This window comes from Panulirus ornatus, chromosome 7 (genome assembly GCF_036320965.1).
Source record: "Panulirus ornatus isolate Po-2019 chromosome 7, ASM3632096v1, whole genome shotgun sequence".
Classification (NCBI taxonomy): Eukaryota; Metazoa; Arthropoda; class Malacostraca; order Decapoda; family Palinuridae; genus Panulirus; species Panulirus ornatus.
In genome coordinates, this window is record NC_092230.1 from 25,297,468 (window position 1) to 25,322,926 (window position 25,459).

The following is a 25,459-nucleotide window of genomic DNA, read 5'->3' on the forward strand; positions in this document are numbered from 1 at the left end:
TGTCAGAGGTGGAGGGAACAGAGAAGTGGGAGACCAAATTGGAGGTGGAAAGATGGAGTGAAAAAGATTTTGAGTGATCAGGGCCTAAACATGCAGGAGGGTGAAAGGCGTGCAAGGAATAGAGTGAATTGGAATGATGTGGTATACCGGGGTCGACTTGCTGTCAGTGGATTGAACCAGGGCATGTGAAGCGTCTGGGGTAAACCATGGAAAGTTTTGCGGGGCCTGGATGTGGAAAGGGAGCTGTGGTTTCGGTGCATTATTATATGACAGCTAGAGACTAAGTGTGAACGAATGTGGCCTTTGTTGTCTTTTCTTAGCGCAACCTCGCACACATGAGGGGGGAGGGGGGTGTTGTTTCATGTGTGGCGGGGTGGCGATGGGAATAAATAAAGGCAGACAGTATGAATTATGTACATGTGTATATATGTATATGTCTGTGTGCGTATATATATGTGTACATTGAGATGTATAGGTATGTATATTTGCGTGTGTGGACGTGTATGTATATACATGTGTATGTGGGTGGGTTGGGCCATTCTTTCGTCTGTTTCCTTGCACTACCTTGCTAACGCAGGAGACAGCGACAAAGCAAAATATAGAAAATGAAAATAAAAAGATTATTATTTGCTTCATAATTGATGGGTATCTGTGGACTTTGGGAAGCATTAGAAGATATTTTTTAACATTGTTTCAGGTATAAAAGTGTTTCATTATGTTCTATTTCAGTTTTAAAATGCGATTTTTAGTATTTTTTGAAGGGTAGTGAATTTGCTTGATAACCTTAATATTAGGATTATCTCTTATGATGAGTGAATTTTGGGTTGAAAATTTTTAGGGGTCATTAAAGGCTGTATTAAGGTATTTGATGATTCTTATGATTATTTGCAGAGTATTTAATGGGTATCTCTTTCCTTGGGGAAGCATTATGAGATATTTTCCATTATCTGTTCTTGCATAGAAGCATCTCATTGTTATATTTCAACTTTAAAACTAAAAGGTTTTTGGCTAAAAAATACCCTGAAGTGATACCTGCAATTTTGGGCAGTTTTTGAAGGGTAATAGATTTGCTTGATAACCTCAGTATTATTAGAACTATTTTTCATGCTGAATACAAATCTAGGATTGAAATGGTGTTTAGCTGTCAGTAAGAGCTGTAATTAAGTATTTGAATATAAGTTTACAAGGTTAAGAGATGGAGCTTCACAAGTGTAAAACTCTTCCCATGTAACATTGACCAGGTCAGTGATGCCATGTTGGTTGACCGTCTTAGCCAGGATCCTAATGCGAAGGTCACCTGTGAACCTGTACAAAGTCTGGAATGGTTCTGATATTTTGGGGAGATCACTTCCAAAGGTCAAGTGGACTACAAAAAGATTCTGCATGACACTCTTAAGAAAATTGATAATGATGACTCCTGCAAGGGGTTTGACTATAAAACTTGCAATGTTGTCCTTGCTCTGGGGCAATAGTATGCGGAAATTGCTAAAGGGGTTCACATTGGGTGCAGTGAAGAAGACATTGGCCCAGGCAGGAAATCAAGTTTTGAAGTTTGAATATGCCACTGATGAGACATACGCATGCCTTTAAATGTTGTACTGGCTCATCATATAACCTAAAAGATTGTAGAGGTGCATAGAGATGGAACCTCCTGGTGGACATGGCCTGATACCAACACACAAATCACCTGTGAATATATTTTTGAACTCTGCTGCCAATGAGAGGGAGGGCTCATTTGGTAGTATATTGTCCCCACAGCTAACTCAAGGAATATCCTGTCCTGTACCTTCGGAGCAATCCCCTAGGTAGTAGGCATATTGACACACTGGCAGTGGTATGGTATGATACATAGGCTTTGAAGGGAGTTTTGAGACCACTAATGGCCGCCATTTTTTCCTGAGCAGCACTAGTGTTTAATATTATAACATCACCAATATGGAATGAGTTTGCTAAGATGCATGGTACTGCTACTTTTTATTTCCTTTCTCATTACAATAATGCATTTATTTTTATTTAGAATGTTAAAAAGATCATGTAATATGATTATATACTGCTTTAGTTCAGAAAGACTTTCCAAAGGAACACAACCACAGTTATGTGATAGAAATGTTAAGGAAAATATAGATCAGTTTATAGAAATTGATGCAGGGAAAATGTTTTAGGAGTGGAACCCTCATGTAAATCATCTAATTATTTCTTTGTGTTCCCTGTATTACAAAGTGCTTTAGAAAAACAATACAGATTAAAAAGAAGAGGTTGAGAAGGTGTTATGCATTGATGTGTTTTTCCCTTCAGCTCACTGCCTGTTTTGGACCATAAATCTGGTGTGGTGTACATCAGTTTTTGCAACTGTGGGAGACGTCAAGGTCAGCGTGATGACTCATTCTCTGCAAAGGCAGCAAATTACACCTTTTATCAGCAGTTATCTGAGTCTTGCTGTAGTCGTCTTGATTCAATAACTTTCCCAACCTTCAAGCCAAGTGTCACCAATGCTAAAGGTCAGAAGTGATTTCAAAAGATCCAGACATACAGATTCCAATGTTATTAATACATTCATGAGTGAAAGATGGAGTAATACAGTAGGTTATGATTTTTTTTTTTAAATTTCAGCCATTAAGTTTTGATCTCTGATCCTTAAGAAATTTAATTTTTCTTTCATGATGATTAAGTGTTAGATTATTATTAATGGCTATGTATAGGTTTCACAAAGTAAGAATCTATTGAAAAATATGGATTTTTCCTTATGATCACTTAAGAGTCAGATTGTTAACAATAAAGATTGCACATAGTAAGGATGAACTTTTATGTGCTAGAATGTACAAGATAACTTTGTACCGTAGAAGCACTGCTTGATATTAAGGTTGGTATACCTTCGTTGTTTTTACCTGTTGTTATAGTTAGACATGTATTAAGTGGAAGGTAAACCTCCAAAATAAAGTTATCACCCACCTAGTTTTCCAGTGAGGAACAGGCATCATGACCTGACCATTTGATAACAAGCAAGCTATCAAACAAAACAAATGTAGCCTTGCCTCAACAGGCCAAATTAGACTGATTGCTTTTATTTTATCATCACCCATCCGAGCTGACTTATTTAGGAAAGGTCCTACCTTGGGACTACTCTGTAATTAGTGAAAAGTCTTGATGTGGTGAGGAAGATGTATTTTATGATAAGGTTCCTGGGGTTGGTAGGCAGAGTGTGCCAACAGTATGGCTCATATTATTTTTTCTGCCATGGTTATCTTACATTTGGTATGATAACAAAGAAATATTATGAAGCATACAAGTCTTATAAAGATTCTGCTAATTCGATGTGGCACTAGTCATTGGCTTAGTAGTTTTGCCACAGTTTTCAAGAATTGTACCCTCATTGCAGTGTGGGCTTCTTTTTTTACCCGTGGAAGCTGCAGTCACGGACAAAAGTCCACATCACGGCTGGGCCTTAAATGAATTGTAGAGAGGATTATGAAAGTGAAAAAGAAGAGACAAGGGATAGATTTTGTGAATTGTGGATGAAGTCAGAAACCTGTCTTTTATAATGTGCCAGGTCATAGTTATTGGGAAAGGTATATGAGGATAGAGATTCCAGAGCTTCCAGGTGTGCAGAAAGAAACAGTTATCAGAATGGCCCACCCTTGAGTTGCCAATGGCCAGACTGTAATCATGTGATGCAGCAGCCTGCTGAGTATCACGTGGTCTAGCTAGTGGTGGGAGCCGCAAGCAGCCTGTTCTTGGGAGCAAAAACTAAATTAATACCAATAGAAGAGGGAAAGTAATCCAACATTGCAACGTAGGACAAGAAGGTCAGGTTTAGAAGTTAGCCTAGGAAAGCTTATAAGTCAGACCACTTCGACTCAACTCTGTCAAGTTAAGATGCGGAGCCAGAACCATCCCAGATGTGCTAGCAGAACTCCATGCAAGGACAACTCAATCCTTTGTATGAACAGAGCAACTGTTCGAAAGAAAAGAAATTTTGACTTCCAAACAGGACTCCCAGTTTCTTAGAAGCAGACTTGGCTATTTCCGTAGCATGGGGTTTCCAAGAAAGAGTTGATGTTACACTACCAAGTATGTTTATTGAGTCAAGAGTTGGAGTTACAGAACAGTTAAAGGAGACAAGTGAGTTGTGGAGTTTTCAATAGAGAAATGGGTAGAAACTGTTTCTTGGAGGCATTAAACTTAACTAGGTTTTGTCTACCACATTGAGATATCCTGTCAAGCCTGAGTTTATTGAGGAAGTTGTGTCAAGATGAGATGCAGATTGAGTGAGAGAAGAAGCAGATTTGAAGGATGTGAATGACTGCAGTGTTGAGTTGTCGGCTTATGAATGCACTTGGTTATTTGTGGAGGAGAAATCGTTGATAAACAGGAGAAAATGTAGGGGACAGGACAGAACCTTAAGGGATACAGCTGTTGGTGGAGAAAGCGGGGAGGCTTATTCATCAACGAACACTGGGACAGATGGGCCAGAGAGGAAGCTAGATATGAAGGAGCAGAATGAGGGAGGGAAGCCAAAGGAGGGGATCTTAAGGATGAATCCCAGATGCCACACTCTCTCAGAAGCTTTAGAAATCTTAGACATTTTACCAGGCATTAATCAAAGATATTAGTTTTTCTTCAAGGTTTTAATCAGAATGAAGTGTTAATGTATTAATTTCAAATACAAAGGAGCACCACTAATCACAGCAAAGCTTCCTAGGCCTCTCCTGGTTTCCTGTGACCACTACATTATCCCCTGACTTGGCCAATTGATAGCATGTCACTCCTTGTATATAAGAAGTTGATTTGTGAAAGGGTTCCATTCTTGAAAAATCTTTTGTAAATCAAAGCAAATTTTCCCTTGATCTTCCATTGTAAAATGTGAGAAACGTCTTTGAATATATAATCAAAATGTCTTAGAATGGTACAAAATGCTGCAAGATGTTTTTAATGACATTTTTTGCTGCAATCAATAATTTTAAGCTAATGATACACTTAACAGTAGGAACTGTAGACCAGAAATAAACAAATTAGCACTCAAAGCTCGTGGAAACTCTGGAGATAATATACCAGTTAATATTCAAAATGTTAGTAATTATCAGGTCATATGTTAGGTAAGAACCCACAAAAGAGAATTACGTAAAAAAAAAAGGATGGGTGAAAAATACAATTCACAGAGAGTAAGGTGCACAGCGTATGTTGAAGAGATCACTTGGACCCTAGGAGTTAAGATAAGGTTTTTTACTATATTTTTCTGAATTAGTTGATTATGTATATAGAGCTGATGGTGTATTTAAATAGATTTAGAAACTTTGTATGTCAACATGGAAAAACCATCATCTACATGATTATTGGTTGAAGGAAGCGTTTATTCAGGTCTCTAAAGGAAATGGGGCATTAACCCTTTCAGTGCTATTGGTGTCAATGTATGCATAAATAGGGGGTTGCCATTGGTGTCAGTGTATGCTTACTTAGCAGGGTGCTGTAGGTGTCAATCTAAATTCATAGTTTTTTGCCACACGTTAAATTCTGTACGCATTATAGGTTCTGTTAGCTGTCTATGGATGGCAACCCAGACACAGTATGTCATTGGAACTGTCTGTTGGCATCAGTAAACCAATAGTCACTAAAATGAGTGGTTGATTGCCTTGAGACTCCTATTTCTGTGATACCTATTGCTGCCCATAGTGCCCACACCACCAGTTAACTAGGAATGATTAGATCAATAAATACAGTGTTATTCGTAGACTACAAATGTTTGATTTTTATGTCTTAAAAAACAGTTTTGTTAGTTTGAACTCACTTAATTATTATTTATATTATTATTATAGTTAGTCGCTGTCTCCCGTATTAGCGAGGTAGTGCAAGGAAACAGATGAAAGAATCCACATCCACATACACATGTATATACATAACACCCACACACGTACATATGCATACCTGTACATTTCAACATATACATACATATACATACACAGACATTTTATTTTGTCACTGTCTCCCATGTTAGCGAGATAGTGCAAGGAAAAAGACAAAAGAATGGCCCAAACCACACACATGTATATACATACATGTCCACACATGCACATATACATACCTATACATTTCAACATATACATATATATATACATGCACAGACATATACATATATACACATGTAAATAATTCATACTTGCTGCCTTTATTCATTCCTGTTGCGACCCCGCCACACATGAAATGACAACCCCAGGCACGTGCGCGAAGTAGCACTAGGAAAAGACAACAAAGGCCACATTCATTCACTCTCAGTCTCTAGCTGTCATGTATAATGCACTGAAGCCACAGCTCGCTTTCCACATCCAGGCCCCACAAAACTTTCCATGGTATACCCTAGATGCTTCACATTCCCTGGTTCAATCCATTGACAGCACGTCGACCCGAGTATGCCACATCTTTCCAATTCACCCTATTCCTTGCACGCCTTTCACCCTCCTGCATGTTCAGACCCCAATCGCTCAAAATCTTTTTCGCTCCATCCTTCCACCTTCAATTTGGTCTCCCACTTCTCCTTGTTCCCTCCACTTCTGACACATATATCCTCTTGGTCAATCTTTCCTCACTCATTCTCTTCATGTGACAAAACCATTTCAATTCACCCTCTTCTGCTCTCTCAGCCACACTCTTTTTATTAGCACACATCTCCTTTACCCTTTCATTACTTACTCGATCAAACCACCTCACACCACATATTATCCTCAGACATGTCATTTCCAACACATCCACCCCCCTCCGCACAACCCTATCTATAGCCCACGCCTCGCAACCATGTATCATTGTTGGAACCACTGTTCTTTCAAACATACCCATATGCTTTCCAAGATAATGTTCTCGCCTTCCATACATTTATCCATGCTACCAGAACTTTTGCACCCTCCCCAACCCTGTGACTCACTTCCACTTCCATGGTTCCATCCGCTGCCAAATCCACTCCCAGAAATCTAAAACACTTCACTTCCTCCAGTTTTTCTCCATTCACATTTACCTCCCAACTGACTTGTCCCTCAACCCTACTGAACCTAATGAGCTTGCTCTTATACACATTTACTCTCAGCTTTCTTCTTTCGCACACTTTACCAAACTCAGTCACCAGCTTCTGCAGTTTCTCACCTGGATCAGCTACCAGCGCTGTATCATCAACGAACAACAACTGACTCACCTCCCAAGCTCTCTCATCCACAACAGACTGCATACTTGCCCCTCTTTCTAAAACTCTTGCATTCACCTCCCTAACAACCCCATCCATAAACAAATTAAACAACCATGGATACATCACACACCCCTGCCGCAAACCAACATTCACTGAGAACCAATCACTTTCCTCTCTTCCTATATGTACACATGCCTTACATCCTTGATAAAAACTTTCCACTGCTTCTAACAACTTGCCTCCCACACCATATATTCTTAATACCTTCCACAGAGCATCTCTATCAACTCTATCATATGCCTTCTCCAGATCCATAAATGCTACATACAAATCCATTTGCTTTTCTAAGTATTTCCCACATACATTCTTCAAAGAAAACACCTGATCCACACATCCTCTACCACTTCTAAAACCACACTGCTCTTCCCCAATCTGATGCTCTGTACATGCCTTCACCCTCTCTATCAATACCCTCCCATATAATTTACCAGGAGTACTCAACAAACTTATACCTCTGTAATTTGAGCACTCACTCTTATCCCCTTTGCCTTTGTACAATGGCACTATGCAAGCATTCCGCCAATCCTCAGGCACCTCACCATGAATCATACATACATTGAATAACCTTACCAACCAGTCAACAATACAGTCACCCCCTTTTTTAATAAATTCCACTGCAATACCATCCAAACCTGCTGCCTTGCTGGCTTTCATCTTCTGCAAAGCTTTTACTACCTCTTCTCTGTTTACCAAATCATTTTCCCTAACCCTCTCACTTTGCACACCACCTCGACCAAAACACTCTATATCTGCCACTCTATCATCAAACACATTCAACAAACCTTCAAAATACTCACTCCATCTCCTTCTCACATCACCACTACTTGTTATCACCTCCCCATTAGCCCCCTTCACTGAAGTTCCCATTTGCTCCCTTGTCTTATGCACTTTATTTATCTCCTTCCAAAACATCTTTTCATTCTCCCTAAAATTTAATGATCCTCTGTCACCCCAACTCTCATTTGCATATATATATATATATATCTATTTTTTTTTATTATACTTTGTCGCTGTCTCCCGCGTTTGCGAGGTAGCGCAAGGAAACAGACGAAAGAAATGGCCCAACCCCCCCATACACATGTATATACATACGTCCACACACGCAAATATACATACCTACACAGCTTTCCATGGTTTACCCCAGACGCTTCACATGCCTTGATTCAATCCACTGACAGCACGTCAACCCCGGTATACCACATCGCTCCAATTCACTCTATTCCTTGCCCTCCTTTCACCCTCCTGCATGTTCAGGCCCCGATCACACAAAATCTTTTTCACTCCATCTTTCCACCTCCAATTTGGTCTCCCTCTTCTCCTCGTTCCCTCCACCTCCGACACATATATCCTCTTGGTCAATCTTTCCTCACTCATTCTCTCCATGTGCCCAAACCACTTCAAAACACCCTCTTCTGCTCTCTCAACCACGCTCTTTTTATTTCCACACATCTCTCTTACCCTTAAGTTACTCACTCGATCAAACCACCTCACACCACACATTGTCCTCAAACATCTCATTTCCAGCACATCCATCTCCTGCGCAGAACTCTATCCATAGCCCACACCTCGCAACCATACAACATATATATATATATATATATATATATATATATATATATATATATATATATATATATATATATATATTTATATATATATATATATTTATATATATATATATATAATGAGTTGGTAAGCAGAGAAGAGGTAGTAAAAGCTTTGCGGAAGATGAAAGCCGGCAAGGCAGCAGGTTTGGATGGTATTGCAGTGGAATTTATTAAAAAAGGGGGTGACTGTATTGTTGACTGGTTGGTAAGGTTATTTAATGTATGTATGACTCATGGTGAGGTGCCTGAGGATTGGCGGAATGCGTGCCTAGTGCCATTGTACAAAGGCAAAGGGGATAAGAGTGAGTGCTCAAATTACAGAGGTATAAGTTTGTTGAGTATTCCTGGCAAATTATATGGGAGGGTATTGATTGAGAGGGTGAAGGCATGTACAGAGCATCAGATTGGGGAAGAGCAGTGTGGTTTCAGAAGTGGGAGAGGATGTGTGGATCAGGTGTTTGCTTTGAAGAATGTATGTGAGAAATACTTAGAAAAGCAAATGGATTTGTATGTAGCATTTATGGATCTGGAGAAGGCATATGATAGAGTTGATAGAGATGCTTTGTGGAAGGTATTAAGAATATATGGTGTGGGAGGCAAGTTGTTAGAAGCAGTGAAAAGTTTTTATCGAGGATGTAAGGCATGTGTACGTGTAGGAAGAGAGGAAAGTGATTGGTTCTCAGTGAATGTAGGTTTGCGGCAGGGGTGTGTGATGTCTCCATGGTTGTTTAATTTGTTTATGGATGGGGTTGTTAGGGAGGTGAATGCAAGAGTTTTGGAAAGAGGGGCAAGTATGAAGTCTGTTGGGGATGAGAGAGCTTGGGAAGTGAGTCGGTTGTTGTTCGCTGATGATACAGCGCTGGTGGCTGATTCATGTGAGAAACTGCAGAAGCTGGTGACTGAGTTTGGTAAAGTGTGCGAAAGAAGAAAGTTAAGAGTAAATGTGAATAAGAGCAAGGTTTTTAGGTACAGTAGGGTTGAGGGTCAATTCAATTGGGAGGTGAGTTTGAATGGAGAAAAACTGGAGGAAGTGAAGTGTTTTAGATATCTGGGAGTGGATCTGGCAGCGGATGGAACCATGGAAGCGGAAGTGGATCATAGAGTGGGGGAGGGGGCGAAAGTTCTGGGAGTGTTGAAGAATGTGTGGAAGTCGAGAACATTATCTTGGAAAGCAAAAAGGAGTATGTTTGAAGGAATAGTGGTTCCAACAATGATATATGGTTGCGAGGCATGGGCTATAGATAGAGTTGTGTGCAGGAGGATGGATGTGCTGGAAATGAGATGTTTGAGGACAATATGTGGTGTGAGGTGGTTTGATCGAGTAAGTAACGTAAGGGTAAGAGAGATGTGTGGAAATAAAAAGAGCATGGTTGAGAGAGCAGAAGAGGGTGTTTTGAAATGGTTTGGTCACATGGAGAGAATGAGTGAGGAAAGATTGACCAAGAGGATATATGTGTCGGAGGTGGAGGGAACGTGGAGAAGAGGGAGACCAAATTGGAGGTGGAAAGATGGAGTGAAAAAGATTTTGTGTGATCGGGGCCTGAACATGCAGGAGGGTGAAAGGAGGGCAAAGAATAGAGTGAATTGGAGCGATGTGGTATACCGGGGTTGACGTGCTGTCAGTGGATTGAATCAAGGCATGTGTATGGGGGTGGGTTGGGCCATTTCTTTCGTCTGTTTCCTTACGCTACCTCGCAAACGCGGGAGACAGCAAAAAAAAAAAAAAAGAAAAAAAAAAAATATATATATATATATATATATATATATATATATATATATATATATATATATTTTTGCTTTGTTGCTGTCTCCCGCGTTTGCGAGGTAGCGCAAGGAAACAGACGAAAGAAATGGCCCAACCCACCCCCATACACATGTATATACATACGTCCACACACGCAAATATACATACCTACACAGCTTTCCATGGTTTACCCCAGACGCTTCACATGCCCTGATTCAATCCACTGACAACACGTCAACCCCGGTATACCACATCGATCCAATTCACTCTATTCCTTGCCCTCCTTTCACCCTCCTGCATGTTCAGGCCCCGATCACACAAAATCTTTTTCACTCCATCTTTCCACCTCCAATTTGGTCTCCCACTTCTCCTCGTTCCCTCCACCTCCAACACATATATCCTCTTGGTCAATCTTTTCTCACTCATTCTCTCCATGTGCCCAAACCATTTCAAAACACCCTCTTCTGTTCTCTCAACCACGCTCTTTTTATTTCCACACAACACGTTACTTACTCGATCAAACCACCTCACACCACACATTGTCCTCAAACATCTCATTTCCAGCACATCCATCCTCCTGCGCACAACTCTATCCATAGCCAACGCCTCGCAACCATACGACATTGTTGGAACCACTATTCCTTCAAACATACCCATTTTTGCTTTCCGAGATAATGTTCTCGACTTCCACACATTCTTCAAGGCTCCCAGGATTTTCACCCCCTCCCCCACCCTATGATCCACTTCTGCTTCCATGGTTCCATCCGCTGCCAGATCCACCCCTAGATATCTAAAACACTTTACTTCCTCCACTTTTTCTCCATTCAAACTTACCTCCCAATTGCCTTGACCCTCAACCCTACTGTACCTAATTACCTTGCTCTTATTCACATTTACTCTTAACTTTCTTCTTTCACACACTTTACCAAACTCAGTCACCAGCTTCTGCAGTTTCTCATATGAATCAGCCACCAGCGCTGTATCATCAGCGAACAACAACCGACTCACTTCCCAAGCTCTCTCATCCCCAACAGACTTCATACTTGCCCCTCTTTCCAAAACTCTTGCATTCACCTCCCTAACAACCCCATCCATAGACAAATTAAACAACCATGGAGACATCACACACCCCTGCCGCAAACCTACATTCACTGAGAACCAATCACTTTCCTCTCTTCCTACACGTACACATGCCGTACATCCTCGATAAAAACTTTTTACTGCTTCTAACAACTTGCCTCCCACACCATATATTCTTAATACCTTCCACAGAGCATCTCTATCAACTCTATCATATGCCTTCTCCAGATCCATAAATGCTACATACAAATCCATTTGCTTTTCTAAGTATTTCTCACATACATTCTTCAAAGCAAACACCTGATCCACACATCCTCTACCACTTCTGAAACCACACTGCTCTTCCCCAATCTGATGCTCTGTACATGCCTTCACCCTCTCAATCAATACCCTCCCATATAATTTGCCAGGAATACTCAAAAACTTATACCTCTGTAATTTGAGCACTCACTCTTATCCCCTTTGCCTTTGTACAGTGGCACTATGCACGCATTCCGCCAATCCTCAGGCACCTCACCATGAGTCATACATACATTATATAACCTTACCAACCATTCAATAATACAGTCACCCCCTTTTTTAATAAATTCCACTGCAATACCATCCAAACCTGCTGCCTTGCCGGCTTTCATCTTCCGCAAAGCTTTTACTACCTCTTCTCTGTTTACCAAATCATTTTCCCTAACCCTCTCACTTTGCACACCACCTCGACCAAAACACCCTATATCTGCCACTCTATCATCAAACACATTCAACAAACCTTCAAAATACTCACTCCATCTCCTTCTCACATCACCACTACTTGTTATCACCTCCCCATTTGCGCCCTTCACTGAAGTTCCCATTTGCTCCCTTGTCTTATGCACTTTATTTACCTCCTTCCAGAACATCTTTTTATTCTCCCTAAAATTTAATGATATTCTCTCACCCCAACTCTCATTTGCCCTCTTTTTCACCTCTTGCACCTTTCTCTTGACCTCCTGTCTCTTTCTTTTATACATCTCCCACTCAATTGCATTTTTTTCCCTGCAAAAATCGTCCAAATGCCTCTCTCTTCTCTTTCACTGATAATCTTACTTCTTCATCCCACCACTCACTACCCTTTCTAATCAACCCACCTCCCACTCTTATGCCACAAGCATCTTTTGCGCAATCCATCACTGATTCCCTAAATACATCCCATTCCTCCCCCACTCCCCTTACTTCCATTGTTCTCACCTTTTTCCATTCTGTACTCAGTCTCTCCTGGTACTTCCTCACACAAGTCTGCTTCCCAAGCTCACTTACTCTCACCACCCTCTTCACCCCAACATTCACTCTTCTTTTCTGAAAACCCATACAAATCTTCACCTTAGCCTCCACAAGATAATGATTAGACATCCCTCCAGTTGCACCTCTCAGCACATTAACATCCAAAAGTCTCTCTTTCGCGTGCCTGTCAATTAATACGTAATCCAATAACGCTCTTTGGCCATCTCTCCTACTTACATACATATACTTATGTATATCTTGCTTTTTAAACCAGATATTCCCAATCACCAGTCCTTTTTCAGCACATAAATCTACAAGCTCTTCACCATTTCCATTTACAATGCTGAACACCCCATGTATACCAATTATTCCCTCAACTGCCACATTACTCACCTTTGCATTCAAATCACCCATCACTATAACCTGGTCTCTTGCATCAAAACCACTAACACACTCATATATATATATATATATATATATATATATATATATGTATATTCTTTCTTTTTTTAAACTATTTGCCATTTCCCGCGTTAGCGAGGTAGCGTTAAGAACAGAGGACTGGGCCTTTTTTGGAATATCCTCACCTGGCCCCCTCTGTTCCTTCTTTTGGAAAATTAAAAAAAAAATTAGAGGGGAGGATTTCCAGCCCCCCGCTCCCTCCCCTTTTAGTCGCCTTCTACAGCACGCAGGGAATACGTGGGAAGTATTCTTAATCCCCTATCCCCAGGGATAATATATATTTTTTTTTTTTTTTATACTTTGTCGCTGTCTCCTGCGTTTGCGAGGTAGCGCAAGGAAACAGACGAAAGAAATGGCCCAACCCCCCCCCATACACATGTATATACATACGTCCACACATGCAAATATACATACCTACACAGCTTTCCATGGTTTACCCCAGACGCTTCACATGCCTTGATTCAATCCACTGACAGCACGTCAACCCCGGTATACCACATCGCTCCAATTCACTCTATTCCTTGCCCTTCTTTCACCCTCCTGCATGTTCAGGCCCCGATCACACAAAATCTTTTTCACTCCATCTTTCCACCTCCAATTTGGTCTCCCTCTTCTCCTTGCTCCCTCCACCTCCAACACATATATCCTCTTGGTCAATCTTTCCTCACTCATCCTCTCCATGTGCCCAAACCACTTCAAAACACCCTCTTCTGCTCTCTCAACCACGCTCTTTTTATTTCCACACATCTCTCTTACCCTTACGTTACTCACTCGATCAAACCACCTCACACCACACATTGTCCTCAAACATCTCATTTCCAGCACATCCATCCTCCTGCGCACAACTCTATCCATAGCCCACGCCTCGCAACCATACAACATTGTTGGAACCACTATTCCTTCAAACATACCCATTTTTGCTTTCGGAGATAATGTTCTCGACTTCCACACATTCTTCAAGGCCCCCAGAATTTTCGCCCCCTTCCCCACCCTATGATCCACTTCCGCTTCCATGGTTCCATCCGCTGCCAGATCCACTCCCAGATATCTAAAACACTTCACTTCCTCCAGTTTTTCTCCATTCAAACACCTCCCAATTGACTTGACCCTCAACCCTACTGTACCTAATAACCTTGCTCTTATTCACATTTACTCTTAACTTTCTTCTTCCACACACTTTACCAAACTCAGTCACCAGCTTCTGCAGTTTCTCACATGAATCAGCCACCAGCGCTGTATCATCAGCGAACAACAACTGACTCACTTCCCAAGCTCTCTCATCCCCAACAGACTTCATACTTGCCCCTCTTTCCAAAAGAGAACAATGGAAGCAAGGGGAGTGGGGGAGGAATGGGATGTACTTAGGGAATCAGTGATGGATTGGCAAAAGATGCTTGTGGCATGAGAAGAGTGGGAGGTGGGTTGATTAGAAAGGGTAGTAAGTGGTGGGATGAAGAAGTAAGAGTATTAGTGAAAGAGAAGAGAGAGGCATTTGGATGATTTTTGCAGGGAAAAAATGCAATTGAGTGGGAGATGTATAAAAGAAAGAGACAGGAGGTCAAGAGAAAGGTGCAAGAGGTGAAAAAAAGGGCAAATGAGAGTTGGGGTGAGAGAGTATCATTAAATTTTAGGGAGAATAAAAAGATGTTCTGGAAGGAGGTAAATAAAGTGCGTAAGACAAGGGAGGAAATGGGAACTTCAGTGAAGGGCGCAAATGGGGAGGTGATAACAAGTAGTGGTGATGTGAGAAGGAGATGGAGTGAGTATTTTGAAGGTTTGTTGAAAGTGTTTGATGATAGAGTGGCAGATATAGGGTGTTTTGGTCGAGGTGGTGTGCAAAGTGAGAGGGTTAGGGAAAATGATTTGGTAAACAGAGAAGAGGTAGTGAAAGCTTTGCGGAAGATGAAAGCCGGCAAGGCAGCAGGTTTGGATGGTATTGCAGTGGAATTTATTAAAAAAGGGGGTGACTGTATTGTTGACTGGTTGGTAAGGTTATTTAATGTATGTATGACTCATGGTGAGGTGCCTGAGGATTGGCGGAATGCGTGCATAGTGCCATTGTACAAAGGCAAAGGGGATAAGAGTGAGTGCTCAAATTACAGAGGTATAAGTTTGTTGAGTATTCCTGGTAAATTATATGGGAGGGTATTGATTGAGAGGGTGAAGGCATGTACAGAGCATCAGATTGGGGAAGAGCAGTGTGGTTTCAGAAGTGGTAGAGAATGTGTGGATCAGGTGTTTGCTTTGAAGAATGTATGTGAGAAATACTTAGAAAAGCAAATGGATTTGTATTTAGCATTTATGGATCTGGAGAAGGCATATGATAGAGTTGATATAGATGCTCTGTGGAAGGTATTAAGAATATATGGTGTGGGAGGAAAGTTGTTAGAAGCAGTGAAAAGTTTTTATCGAGGATGTAAGGCATGTGTACGTGTAGGAAGAGAGGAAAGTGATTGGTTCTCAGTGAATGTAGGTTTGCGGCAGGGGTGTGTGATGTCTCCATGGTTGTTTAATTTGTTTATGGATGGGGTTGTTAGGGAGGTGAATGCAAGAGTTTTGGAAAGAGGGGCAAGGATGAAGTCTGTTGGGGATGAGAGAGCTTGGGAAGTGAGTCAGTTGTTGTTCGCTGATGATACAGCGCTGGTGGCTGATTCATGTGAGAAACTGCAGAAGCTGGTGACTGAGTTTGGTAAAGTGTGTGAAAGAAGAAAGTTAAGAGTAAATGTGAATAAGAGCAAGGTTATTAGGTACAGTAGGGTTGAGGGTCAAGTCAATTGGGAGGTGAGTTTGAATGGAGAAAAACTGGAGGAAGTGAAGTGTTTTAGATATCTGGGAGTGGATCTGGCAGCGGATGGAACCATGGAAGCGGAAGTGGATCATAGGGTGGGGGAAGGGGCGAAAATTCTGGGAGCCTTGAAGAATGTGTGGAAGTCGAGAACCTTATCTCGGAAAGCAAAAATGGGTATGTTTGAAGGAATAGAGGTTCCAACAATGTTGTATGGTTGCGAGGCGTGGACTATGGATAGAGTTGTGCGCAGGAGGATGGATGTGCTGGAAATGAGATGTTTGAGGACAATGTGTGGTGTGAGGTGGTTTGATCGAGTAAGTAACGTAAGGGTAAGAGAGATGTGTGGAAATAAAAAGAGCGTGGTTGAGAGAGCAGAAGAGGGTGTTTTGAAATGGTTTGGTCACATGGAGAGAATGAGTGAGGAAAGATTGACCAAGAGGATATATGTGTCGGAGGTGGAGGGAATGAGGAGAAGAGGGAGACCAAATTGGAGGTGGGAAGATGGAGTGAAAAAGATTTTGTGTGATCGGGGCCTGAACATGCAGGAGGGTGAAAGGAGGGCAAGGAATAGAGTGAATTGGAGCGATGTGGTATACCGGGGTTGACGTACTGTCAGTGGATTGAATCAAGGCATGTGAAGCGTCTGGGGTAAACCATGGAAAGCTGTGTAGGTATGTATATTTGCGTGTGTGGACGTATGTATATACATGTGTATGGGGGTGGGTTGGGCCATTTCTTTCGTCTGTTTCCTTGCGCTACCTCGCAAACGCGGGAGACAGCGACAAAGCCAAAAAAAAAAAAAAAAAAATGACTCATGGTGAGGTGCCTGAGGATTGGCGGAATGCATGCATAGTGCCATTGTACAAAGGCAAAGGGGATAAGAGTGAGTGCTCAAATTACAGAGGTATAAGTTTGTCGAGTATTCCTGGTAAATTATATGAAAGGGTATTGATTGAGATGGTGAAGGCATGTACAGAGCATCAGATTGGGGAAGAGCAGTGTGGTTTCAGAAGTGGTAGAGGATGTGTGGATCAGGTGTTTGCTTTGAAGAATGTATATATATATATATATATATATATATTGGGGAAGAGCAGTGTGGTTTCAGAAGTGGTAGAGGATGTGTGGATCAGGTGTTTACTTTGAAGAATGTATGTGAGAAATACTTAGAAAAGCAAATGGATTTGTATGTAGCATTTATGGATCTGGAGAAGGCATATGATAGAGTTGATAGAGATGCTCTGTGGAAGGTATTAAGAATATATGGTGTGGGAGGAAAGTTGTTAGAAGCAGTAAAAAGTTTTTATCGAGGATGTACGGCATGTGTACGTGTAGGAAGAGAGGAAAGTGATTGGTTCTCAGTGAATGTAGGTTTGCGGCAGGGGTGTGTGATGTCTCCATGGTTGTTTAATTTGTCTATGGATGGGGTTGTTAGGGAGGTGAATGCAAGAGTTTTGGAAAGAGGGCCAAGTATGAAGTCTGTTGGGGATGAGAGAGCTTGGGAAGTGAGTCGGTTGTTGTTCGCTGATGATACAGCGCTGGTGGCTGATTCATATGAGAAACTGCAGAAGCTGGTGACTGAGTTTGGTAAAGTGTGTGAAAGAAGAAAGTTAAGAGTAAATGTGAATAAGAGCAAGGTAATTAGGTACAGTAGGGTTGAGGGTCAAGTCAATTGGGAGGTGAGTTTGAATGGAGAAAAACTGGAGGAAGTGAAGTGTTTTAGATATCTGGGAGTGGATCTGGCAGCGGATGGAACCATGGAAGCGGAAGTGGATCATAGGGTGGGGGAGGGGGCGAAAATCCTGGGGGCCTTGAAGAATGTGTGGAAGTCGAGAACATTATCTCGGAAAGCAAAAATGGGTATGTTTGAAGGAATAGTGGTTCCAACAATGTTGTATGGTTGCGAGGCGTGGGCTATGGATAGAGTTGTGCGCAGGAGGATGGATGTGCTGGAAATGAGATGTTTGAGGACAATGTGTGGTGTGAGGTGGTTTGATCGAGTGAGTAATGTAAGGGTAAGAGAGATGTGTGGAAATAAAAAGAGTGTGGTTGAGAGAGCAGAAGAGGGTGTTTTGAAGTGGTTTGGGCACATGGAGAGGATGAGTGAGGAAAGATTGACCAAGAGGATATGTGTGTCGGAGGTGGAGGGAACAAGGAGAAGAGGGAGACCAAATTGGAGGTGGAAAGATGGAGTGAAAAAGATTTTGTGTGATCGGGGCCTGAACATGCAGGAGGGTGAAAGGAGGGCAAGGAATAGAGTGAATTGGAGCGATGTGGTATACCGGGGTTGACGTGCTGTCAGTGGATTGAAGCAGGGCATGTGAAGCGTCTGGGGTAAACCATGGAAAGCTGTGTAGGTATGTATATTTGCGTGTGTGGACGTATGTATATACATGTGTATGGGGGGGGTTGGGCCATTTCTTTCGTCTGTTTCCTTGCGCTACCTCGCAAACGCAGGAGACAGCGACAAAGTATAATAAAAAAAATAAAAAAAATATATATATATATATATATATATATATATATATATATATATATATATATATATATATATATATATATATATATATAATATATATATATATACATATATTATATATATATATATATATATATATATATATATATATATATATATATATATATATATATATATATATATCCATACTTTCTGCCTTCATTGATTCCTGTTGCCACCCTGCTACACATGAATAGCACCCCCTCCCCCCATGAACGCGAGGTAGCACGAGGAAAAGACAACAAAGGCCACATTCATTCACACTCATTCTCTAGCTGTCATGTGTAATGCACTGAAACCACAGCTCCCTTTCCACATCCAGGCCCACAAAACTTTCCATGGTTTACCCCAGGTGCTTCACATACTCTGGTTCAATCCATTGACAGCATGTCTACCCCAATATAACACATCGTTCCAGTTCAACCTAATTCTAGTTCTGGTAGCATTGAAAAACATGTGGAAGGTGAGACCATTATCTTGGAAAGCAAAAATGGGTATGTTTGAAGAAATAGTGGTTCCAACAACATTATATGGTTGCGAGGCGTGAGCTATAGACAGGGTTGTGCGGAGTAGGATGGATGTGTTGAAAATGAGATGTTTGAGGACAATATGTGGTGTGAGGTGGTTTGATCGAGTAAGTAATGAAAGGGTAAGAGAGATGTGTGGTACTGAAAAGAGTGTGGTTGAGAGGGCCTAAGTGGATGTATTAAGATGGTTTGGTCACAAGAAGAAAATGAGTGAGGAAAGAGTGACAAAGAGGATATATGTGGCAGAGGCGGAGGGAATGAGGAGAAGTGGGAGACCAAATTGGAGGTGGAAGGATGGAGTGAAAAAGATTTTGAGCGATTGGAGCCTGAACATACAGGAGGGTGAACAGCAAGCAAGGAATAGGGTGAATTGGAACGATATGGTATACCAGCACCCTTCACTGATGTTCCCATTTGTTCTCTTTGTCTTACACACTTCATTTACCTCCTTCCAAAACATTTTTTTATTCTCCCTAAAATTTAACGATACTCTCTCCCACAACTCTCATTTGCCCTGTTTTTCACCACGTGCACCACTTTCTTGACTTCCTGCCTCTTTCTTTTATACATCTCCCAGTCATTTATGCTACTTTCCTGCAAAAATCATCTAAACACCTCTCTCTCCTCTTTCATTAACAATCTTACTTCTTCATCTTCATCCCACCACTCACTACCCTTTCTGATCTGCCCACCTCCCACCTTTCTCATGCCACAGGCATCTTTTGTGCAAGCCATCACTGCTTCCACTGATAGAGTGGCAGATATAGGGTGTTTTGGTCGAGGTTTTGTGCAAAGTGAGAGGGTTAGGGAAAATGATTTGGTAAACAGAGAAGAGGTAGTAAAAGCTTTGCGGAAGATGAAAGCCGGCAAGGCAGCAGGTTTGGATGGTATTGCAGTGGAATTTATTCTCCCTAAAATTTAACGATACTCTCTCACTCAACTCTCATTTGCCGTTTTTCACCACGTGCACCACTTTCTTGACTTCCTGCCTCTTTCTTTTATACATCTCCCAGTCATTCATGCTACTTTCCTGCAAAAATCATCGAAACACCTCTCTCTTCTCTTTCATTAACAATATTACTTCTTCATCTTCATCCCACCACTCACTACCCTTTCTGATCTGCCCACCTCCCACCTTTCTCATGCCACAGGCATCTTTTGTGCAAGCCATCACTGCTTCCACTGATAGAGTGGCAGATATAGGGTGTTTTGGTCGAGGTTTTGTGCAAAGTGAGAGGGTTAGGGAAAATGATTTGGTAAACAGAGAAGAGGTAGTAAAAGCTTTGCCGAAGATGAAAGCCGGCAAGGCAGCAGGTTTGGATGGTATTGCAGTGGAATTTATTAAAAAAGGAGGTGACTGTATTATTGACTGGTTGGTAAGGTTATTTAATGTATGTATGACTCATGGTGAGGTGCCTGAGGATTGGCGGAATGCGTGCATAGTGCCATTGTACAAAGGCAAAGGGGATAAGAGTGAGTGCTCAAATTACAGAGGTATAAGTTTGTTGAGTATTCCTGGTAAATTACATGGAAGGGTGAGAGGGTGAAGGCATGTACAGAGCATCAGATTGGGGAAGAGCAGTGTGGTTTCAGAAGTGGTAGAGGATGTGTGGATCAGGTGTTTGCTTTGAAGAATGTATGTGAGAAATACTTAGAAAAGCAAATGGATTTGTATGTAGCATTTATGGATCTGGAGAAGGCATATGATAGAGTTGATAGAGATGCTCTGTGGAAGGTATTAAGAATATATGGTGTGGGAGGAAAGTTGTTAGAAGCAGTGAAAAGTTTTTATCGAGTATGTAAGGCATGTGTACGTGTAGGAAGAGAGGAAAGTGATTGGTTCTCAGTGAATGTAGGTTTGCGGCAGGGGTGTGTGATGTCTCCATGGTTGTTTAATTTGTTTATGGATGGGGTTGTTAGGGAGGTAAATGCAAGAGTTTTGGAAAGAGGGGCAAGTATGAAGTCTGTTGGGGATGAGAGAGCTTGGGAAGTGAGTCAGTTGTTGTTCGCTGATGATACAGCGCTGGTGGCTGATTCATGTGAGAAACTGCAGAAGCTGGTGACTGAGTTTGGTAAAGTGTGTGGAAGAAGAAAGTTAAGAGTAAATGTGAATAAGAGCAAGGTTATTAGGTACAGTAGGGTTGAGGGTCAAGTCAATTGGGAGGTGAGTTTGAATGGAAAAAAACTGGAGGAAGTGAAGTGTTTTAGATATCTGGGAGTGGATCTGGCAGCGGATGGAACCATGGAAGCGGAAGTGGATCATAGGGTGGGGGAGGGGGCGAAAATTCTGGGGGCCTTGAAGAATGTGTGGAAGTCGAGAACATTATCTCGGAAAGCAAAAATGGGTATGTTTGAAGGAATAGTGGTTCCAACAATGTTGTATGGTTGCGAGGCGTGGGCTATGGATAGAGTTGTGCGCAGGAGGATGGATGTGCTGGAAATGAGATGTTTGAGGACAATGTGTGGTGTGAGGTGGTTTGATCGAGTGAGTAACGTAAGGGTAAGAGAGATGTGTGGAAATAAAAAGAGCATGGTTGAGAGAGCAGAAGAGGGTGTTTTGAAGTGGTTTGGGCACATGGAGAGAATGAGTGAGGAAAGATTGACCAAGAGGATATATGTGTCGGAGGTGGAGGGAACGAGGAGAAGAGGGAGACCAAATTGGAGGTGGAAAGATGGAGTGAAAAAGATTTTGTGTGATCGGGGCCTGAACATGCAGGAGGGTGAAAGGAGGGCAAGGAATAGAGTGAATTGGAGCGATGTGGTGTACCGGGGTTGACGTGCTGTCAGTGGATTGAATCAAGGCATGTGAAGTGTCTGGGGTAAACCATGGAAAGCTGTGTAGGTATGTATATTTGCGTGTGTGGACGTATGTATATACATGTGTATGGGGGGGATTGGGCCATTTCTTTCGTCTGTTTCCTTGCGCTACCTCACAAACGCAGGAGACAGCGACAAAGTATAAAAAAAAAAAAAAATATATATATATATATATATATATATATATATATATATATATATATATATATATATATATATATATATATATATATATCTCTTTTTCTTTCGTACTATTCTCCATTTCCCGCATTAGTGAGGTAGCGCTATGAACAGAGGACTGGGCCTTAGAGGGAATATCCTCACCTGGCCCCCTTCTCTGTTCCTTCTTTTGGAAAATTAAAAAAAAAAAACGAGAGGGGAGGATTTCCAGCCACCCGCTCCCTCCCCTTTTAGTCGCCTTCTACGACACGCAGGGAATACGTGGGAAGTATTCTTTCTCCCCTATCCCCAGGGATGTATATATATATATATATATATATATATATATATATATATATATATATATATATATATATATATATATATATGTACATATTCATACTTTCTCCCTTCATTGATTCCTGTTGCCACCCTGCTACACATGAATAGCACCCCCTCCCCCCCATGGACGCGAGGTAGCACGAGGAAAAGACAACAAAGGCCACATTCATTCACACTCATTCTCTAGCTGTCATGTGTAATGCACTGAAACCACAGCTCCTTTTCCACATCCAGGCCCACAAAACTTTCCATGGTTTACCCCAGGTGCTTCACATACCCTGGTTCAATCCATTGACAGCATGTCTACCCCAATATAACACATTGTTCCAGTTCAACCTAATTCTAGTTCTGGTAGCATTGAAAAATATGTGGAAGGTGAGACCATTATCTTGGAAAGCAAAAATGGGTATGTTTGAAGAAATAGTGGTTCCAACAACATTATATGGTTGCGAGGCGTGAGCTATAGACAGGGTTGTGCGGAGTAGGGTGGATGTGTTGAAAATGAGATGTTTGAGGACAATATGTGGTGTGAGGTGGTTTGATCGAGTAAGTAATGAAAGGGTAAGAGAGATGTGTGGTACTAAAAAGAGTGTGGTTGAGAGAGCGTAAGAGGATGTATTAAGATGGTTTGGTCACATGAAGAAAATGAGTGAGGAAAGAGTGACAAAGAGGATATATGTGGCAGAGGCAGAGGGAATGAGGAGAAGTGGGAGACCAAATTGGAGGTGGAAGGATGGAGTGAAAAAGATTTTGAGCGATTGGAGCCTGAACATACAGGAGGGTGAAAAGCAAACAAGGAATAGGGTGAATTGGAACGATATGGTATACCAGCACCCTTCACTGATATTCCCATTTGTTCTCTTTGTCTTACACACTTCATTTACCTCCTTCCAAAACATTTTTTTATTCTCCCTAAAATTTAACGATACTCTCTCCCACAACTCTCATTTGCCCTGTTTTTCACCACGTGCACCACTTTCTTGACTTCCTGCCTCTTTCTTTTATACATCTCCCAGTCATTCATGCTACTTTCCTGCAAAAATCATCTAAACACCTTTCTCTTCTCTTTCATTAACAATCTTACTTCTTCATCTTCATCCCACCACTCACTACCCTTTCTGATCTGCCCACCTCCCACCTTTCTCATGCCACAGGCATCTTTTGTGCAAGCCATCACTGCTTCCCCAAATACATCCCATTGTGCACTCAGTCTCTCCTGGTACTTCCTCACACAAGCCTCCTTTCCAAGCTCGCTTACTCTCACCACTCTCTTCACCCCAACATTCTCTCTTCTTTTCTGAAAACATTTACAAATCTGCACCTTCGCCTCCACAAGATAATGATCACATCCCCTCAGTTGCCCCTCTCAGCACATTTACATCCAAAAGTCTCTTTCACGTGCCTATCAATTAACACGTAGTCCATTGTTGGAACCACTATTCCCTCAGACATACCCATTTTTGCTTTCCGAGATAATGTTCTCGACTTCCACACATTCTTCAATGCCCCCTCCGCCACCCTGTGACTCACTTCCGCTTCCATGGTTCCATCTGCTGCCAAATCCACTCCCAGATATCTAAAACACCTCACTTCTTCCAGTTTTTCTCCATTCAAACTTACCTCCCAATTGTCCCACACCCTTACTGTACCTAATAACCTTGCTATAGTTTATTATTTATTTTGCTTTGCCACTGTCTCCCGTGTTAGCGAGGTAGCGCAAGGAAACAGACAAAAGAATGGCCCAACCCACCCACATACACATGTATACACATACATGTCCACACATGCTAATATACATACCTATACATCTCAATGTATACATATATATACACACACAGACATATACATATATACACATGTACATAATTCATACTGTCTGCCTTTATGTATTCCCATCGCCAACTCGCCACACATGGAATAACAACCCCCTCCTCCCTCGTGTGCGAGGTAGTGCTAAGAAAAGACAACAAAGCCCCCATTCATTCACATTCAGTCTCTAGCTGTCATGTAATAATGCACCGAAACCACAGCTCCCTTTCCACATCCAGGCCCCACAGAACTTTCCATGGTTTACCCCAGACGCTTCACATGCCGTGGTTCAATCCATTGACAGCACGTCGACCCCGGTAAACCACATCGTTCCAATTCACTCTATTCCTTGCACGCCTTTCACCCTCCTGCATGTTCAGGGCCCGATCACTCAAAATCATTTTCACACCATCTTTCCACCTCCAATTTGATCTCCCACTTCTCCTCGTTCCCTCCACCTCTGACACATATATCCTCTTGGTCAATCTTTCCTCACTCATTCTCCATGTGACCAAACCATTTCAGAACACCCTCTTCTGCTCTCTCAACCACACTCTTTATTTCCACACATCTCTCTTACCCTTACATTACTTACTCGATCAAACCACCTCCCGCCACATATTGTCCTCAAACATTTCATTTCCAGCACATCCACCCTCATGCGCACAACTCTATCCATAGCCCGCGCCTCGCAACCATACAACATTGTTGGAACCACTATTCCTTCAAACATACCCATTTTTGCTTTCCGAGATAATGTTCTCGACTTCCAAACATTCTTCAAGGCTTCCAGAATTTTTGCCCCCTCCCCCACCCTATGATTCACTTCCGCTTCCATGGTTCCATCCGCTGCCAGATCCACTCCCAGATATCTAAAACACTTCACTTCCTCCAGTTTTTCTCCATTCAAACTTTCCTCCCAATTGACTTGACCCTCAACCCTACTGTACCTGATAACCTTTCTCTTATTCACATTTACTCTTAACTTTCTTCTTTCACACACTTTACCAAACTCAGTCACCAGCTTCTGCAGTTTCTCACATAAATCAGCCACCAGTGCTGTATCATCAGTGAACAACAACTGACTCACTTCCCAAGCTCTCGTCCACAACAGACTGCATACTTGCCCTTCT

At 41.8% G+C, this 25,459-nt stretch overlaps 1 protein-coding gene across 4 annotated transcripts in view; it reads left to right on the forward strand.

Moving 5' to 3' along the window:
* LOC139749459 (nonsense-mediated mRNA decay factor SMG8) overlaps positions 1-25,459 on the forward strand; it is a 138,370-nt gene that overhangs the window by 89,771 nt on the left and 23,140 nt on the right. For all 4 annotated transcript variants that reach the window (XM_071663355.1, XM_071663356.1, XM_071663358.1 and 1 more), the window contains exon 9: positions 2,296-2,498. In XM_071663355.1, the coding sequence (XP_071519456.1) occupies positions 2,296-2,498 (203 nt within the window). The remainder of the gene's footprint in view (positions 1-2,295; positions 2,499-25,459) is intronic.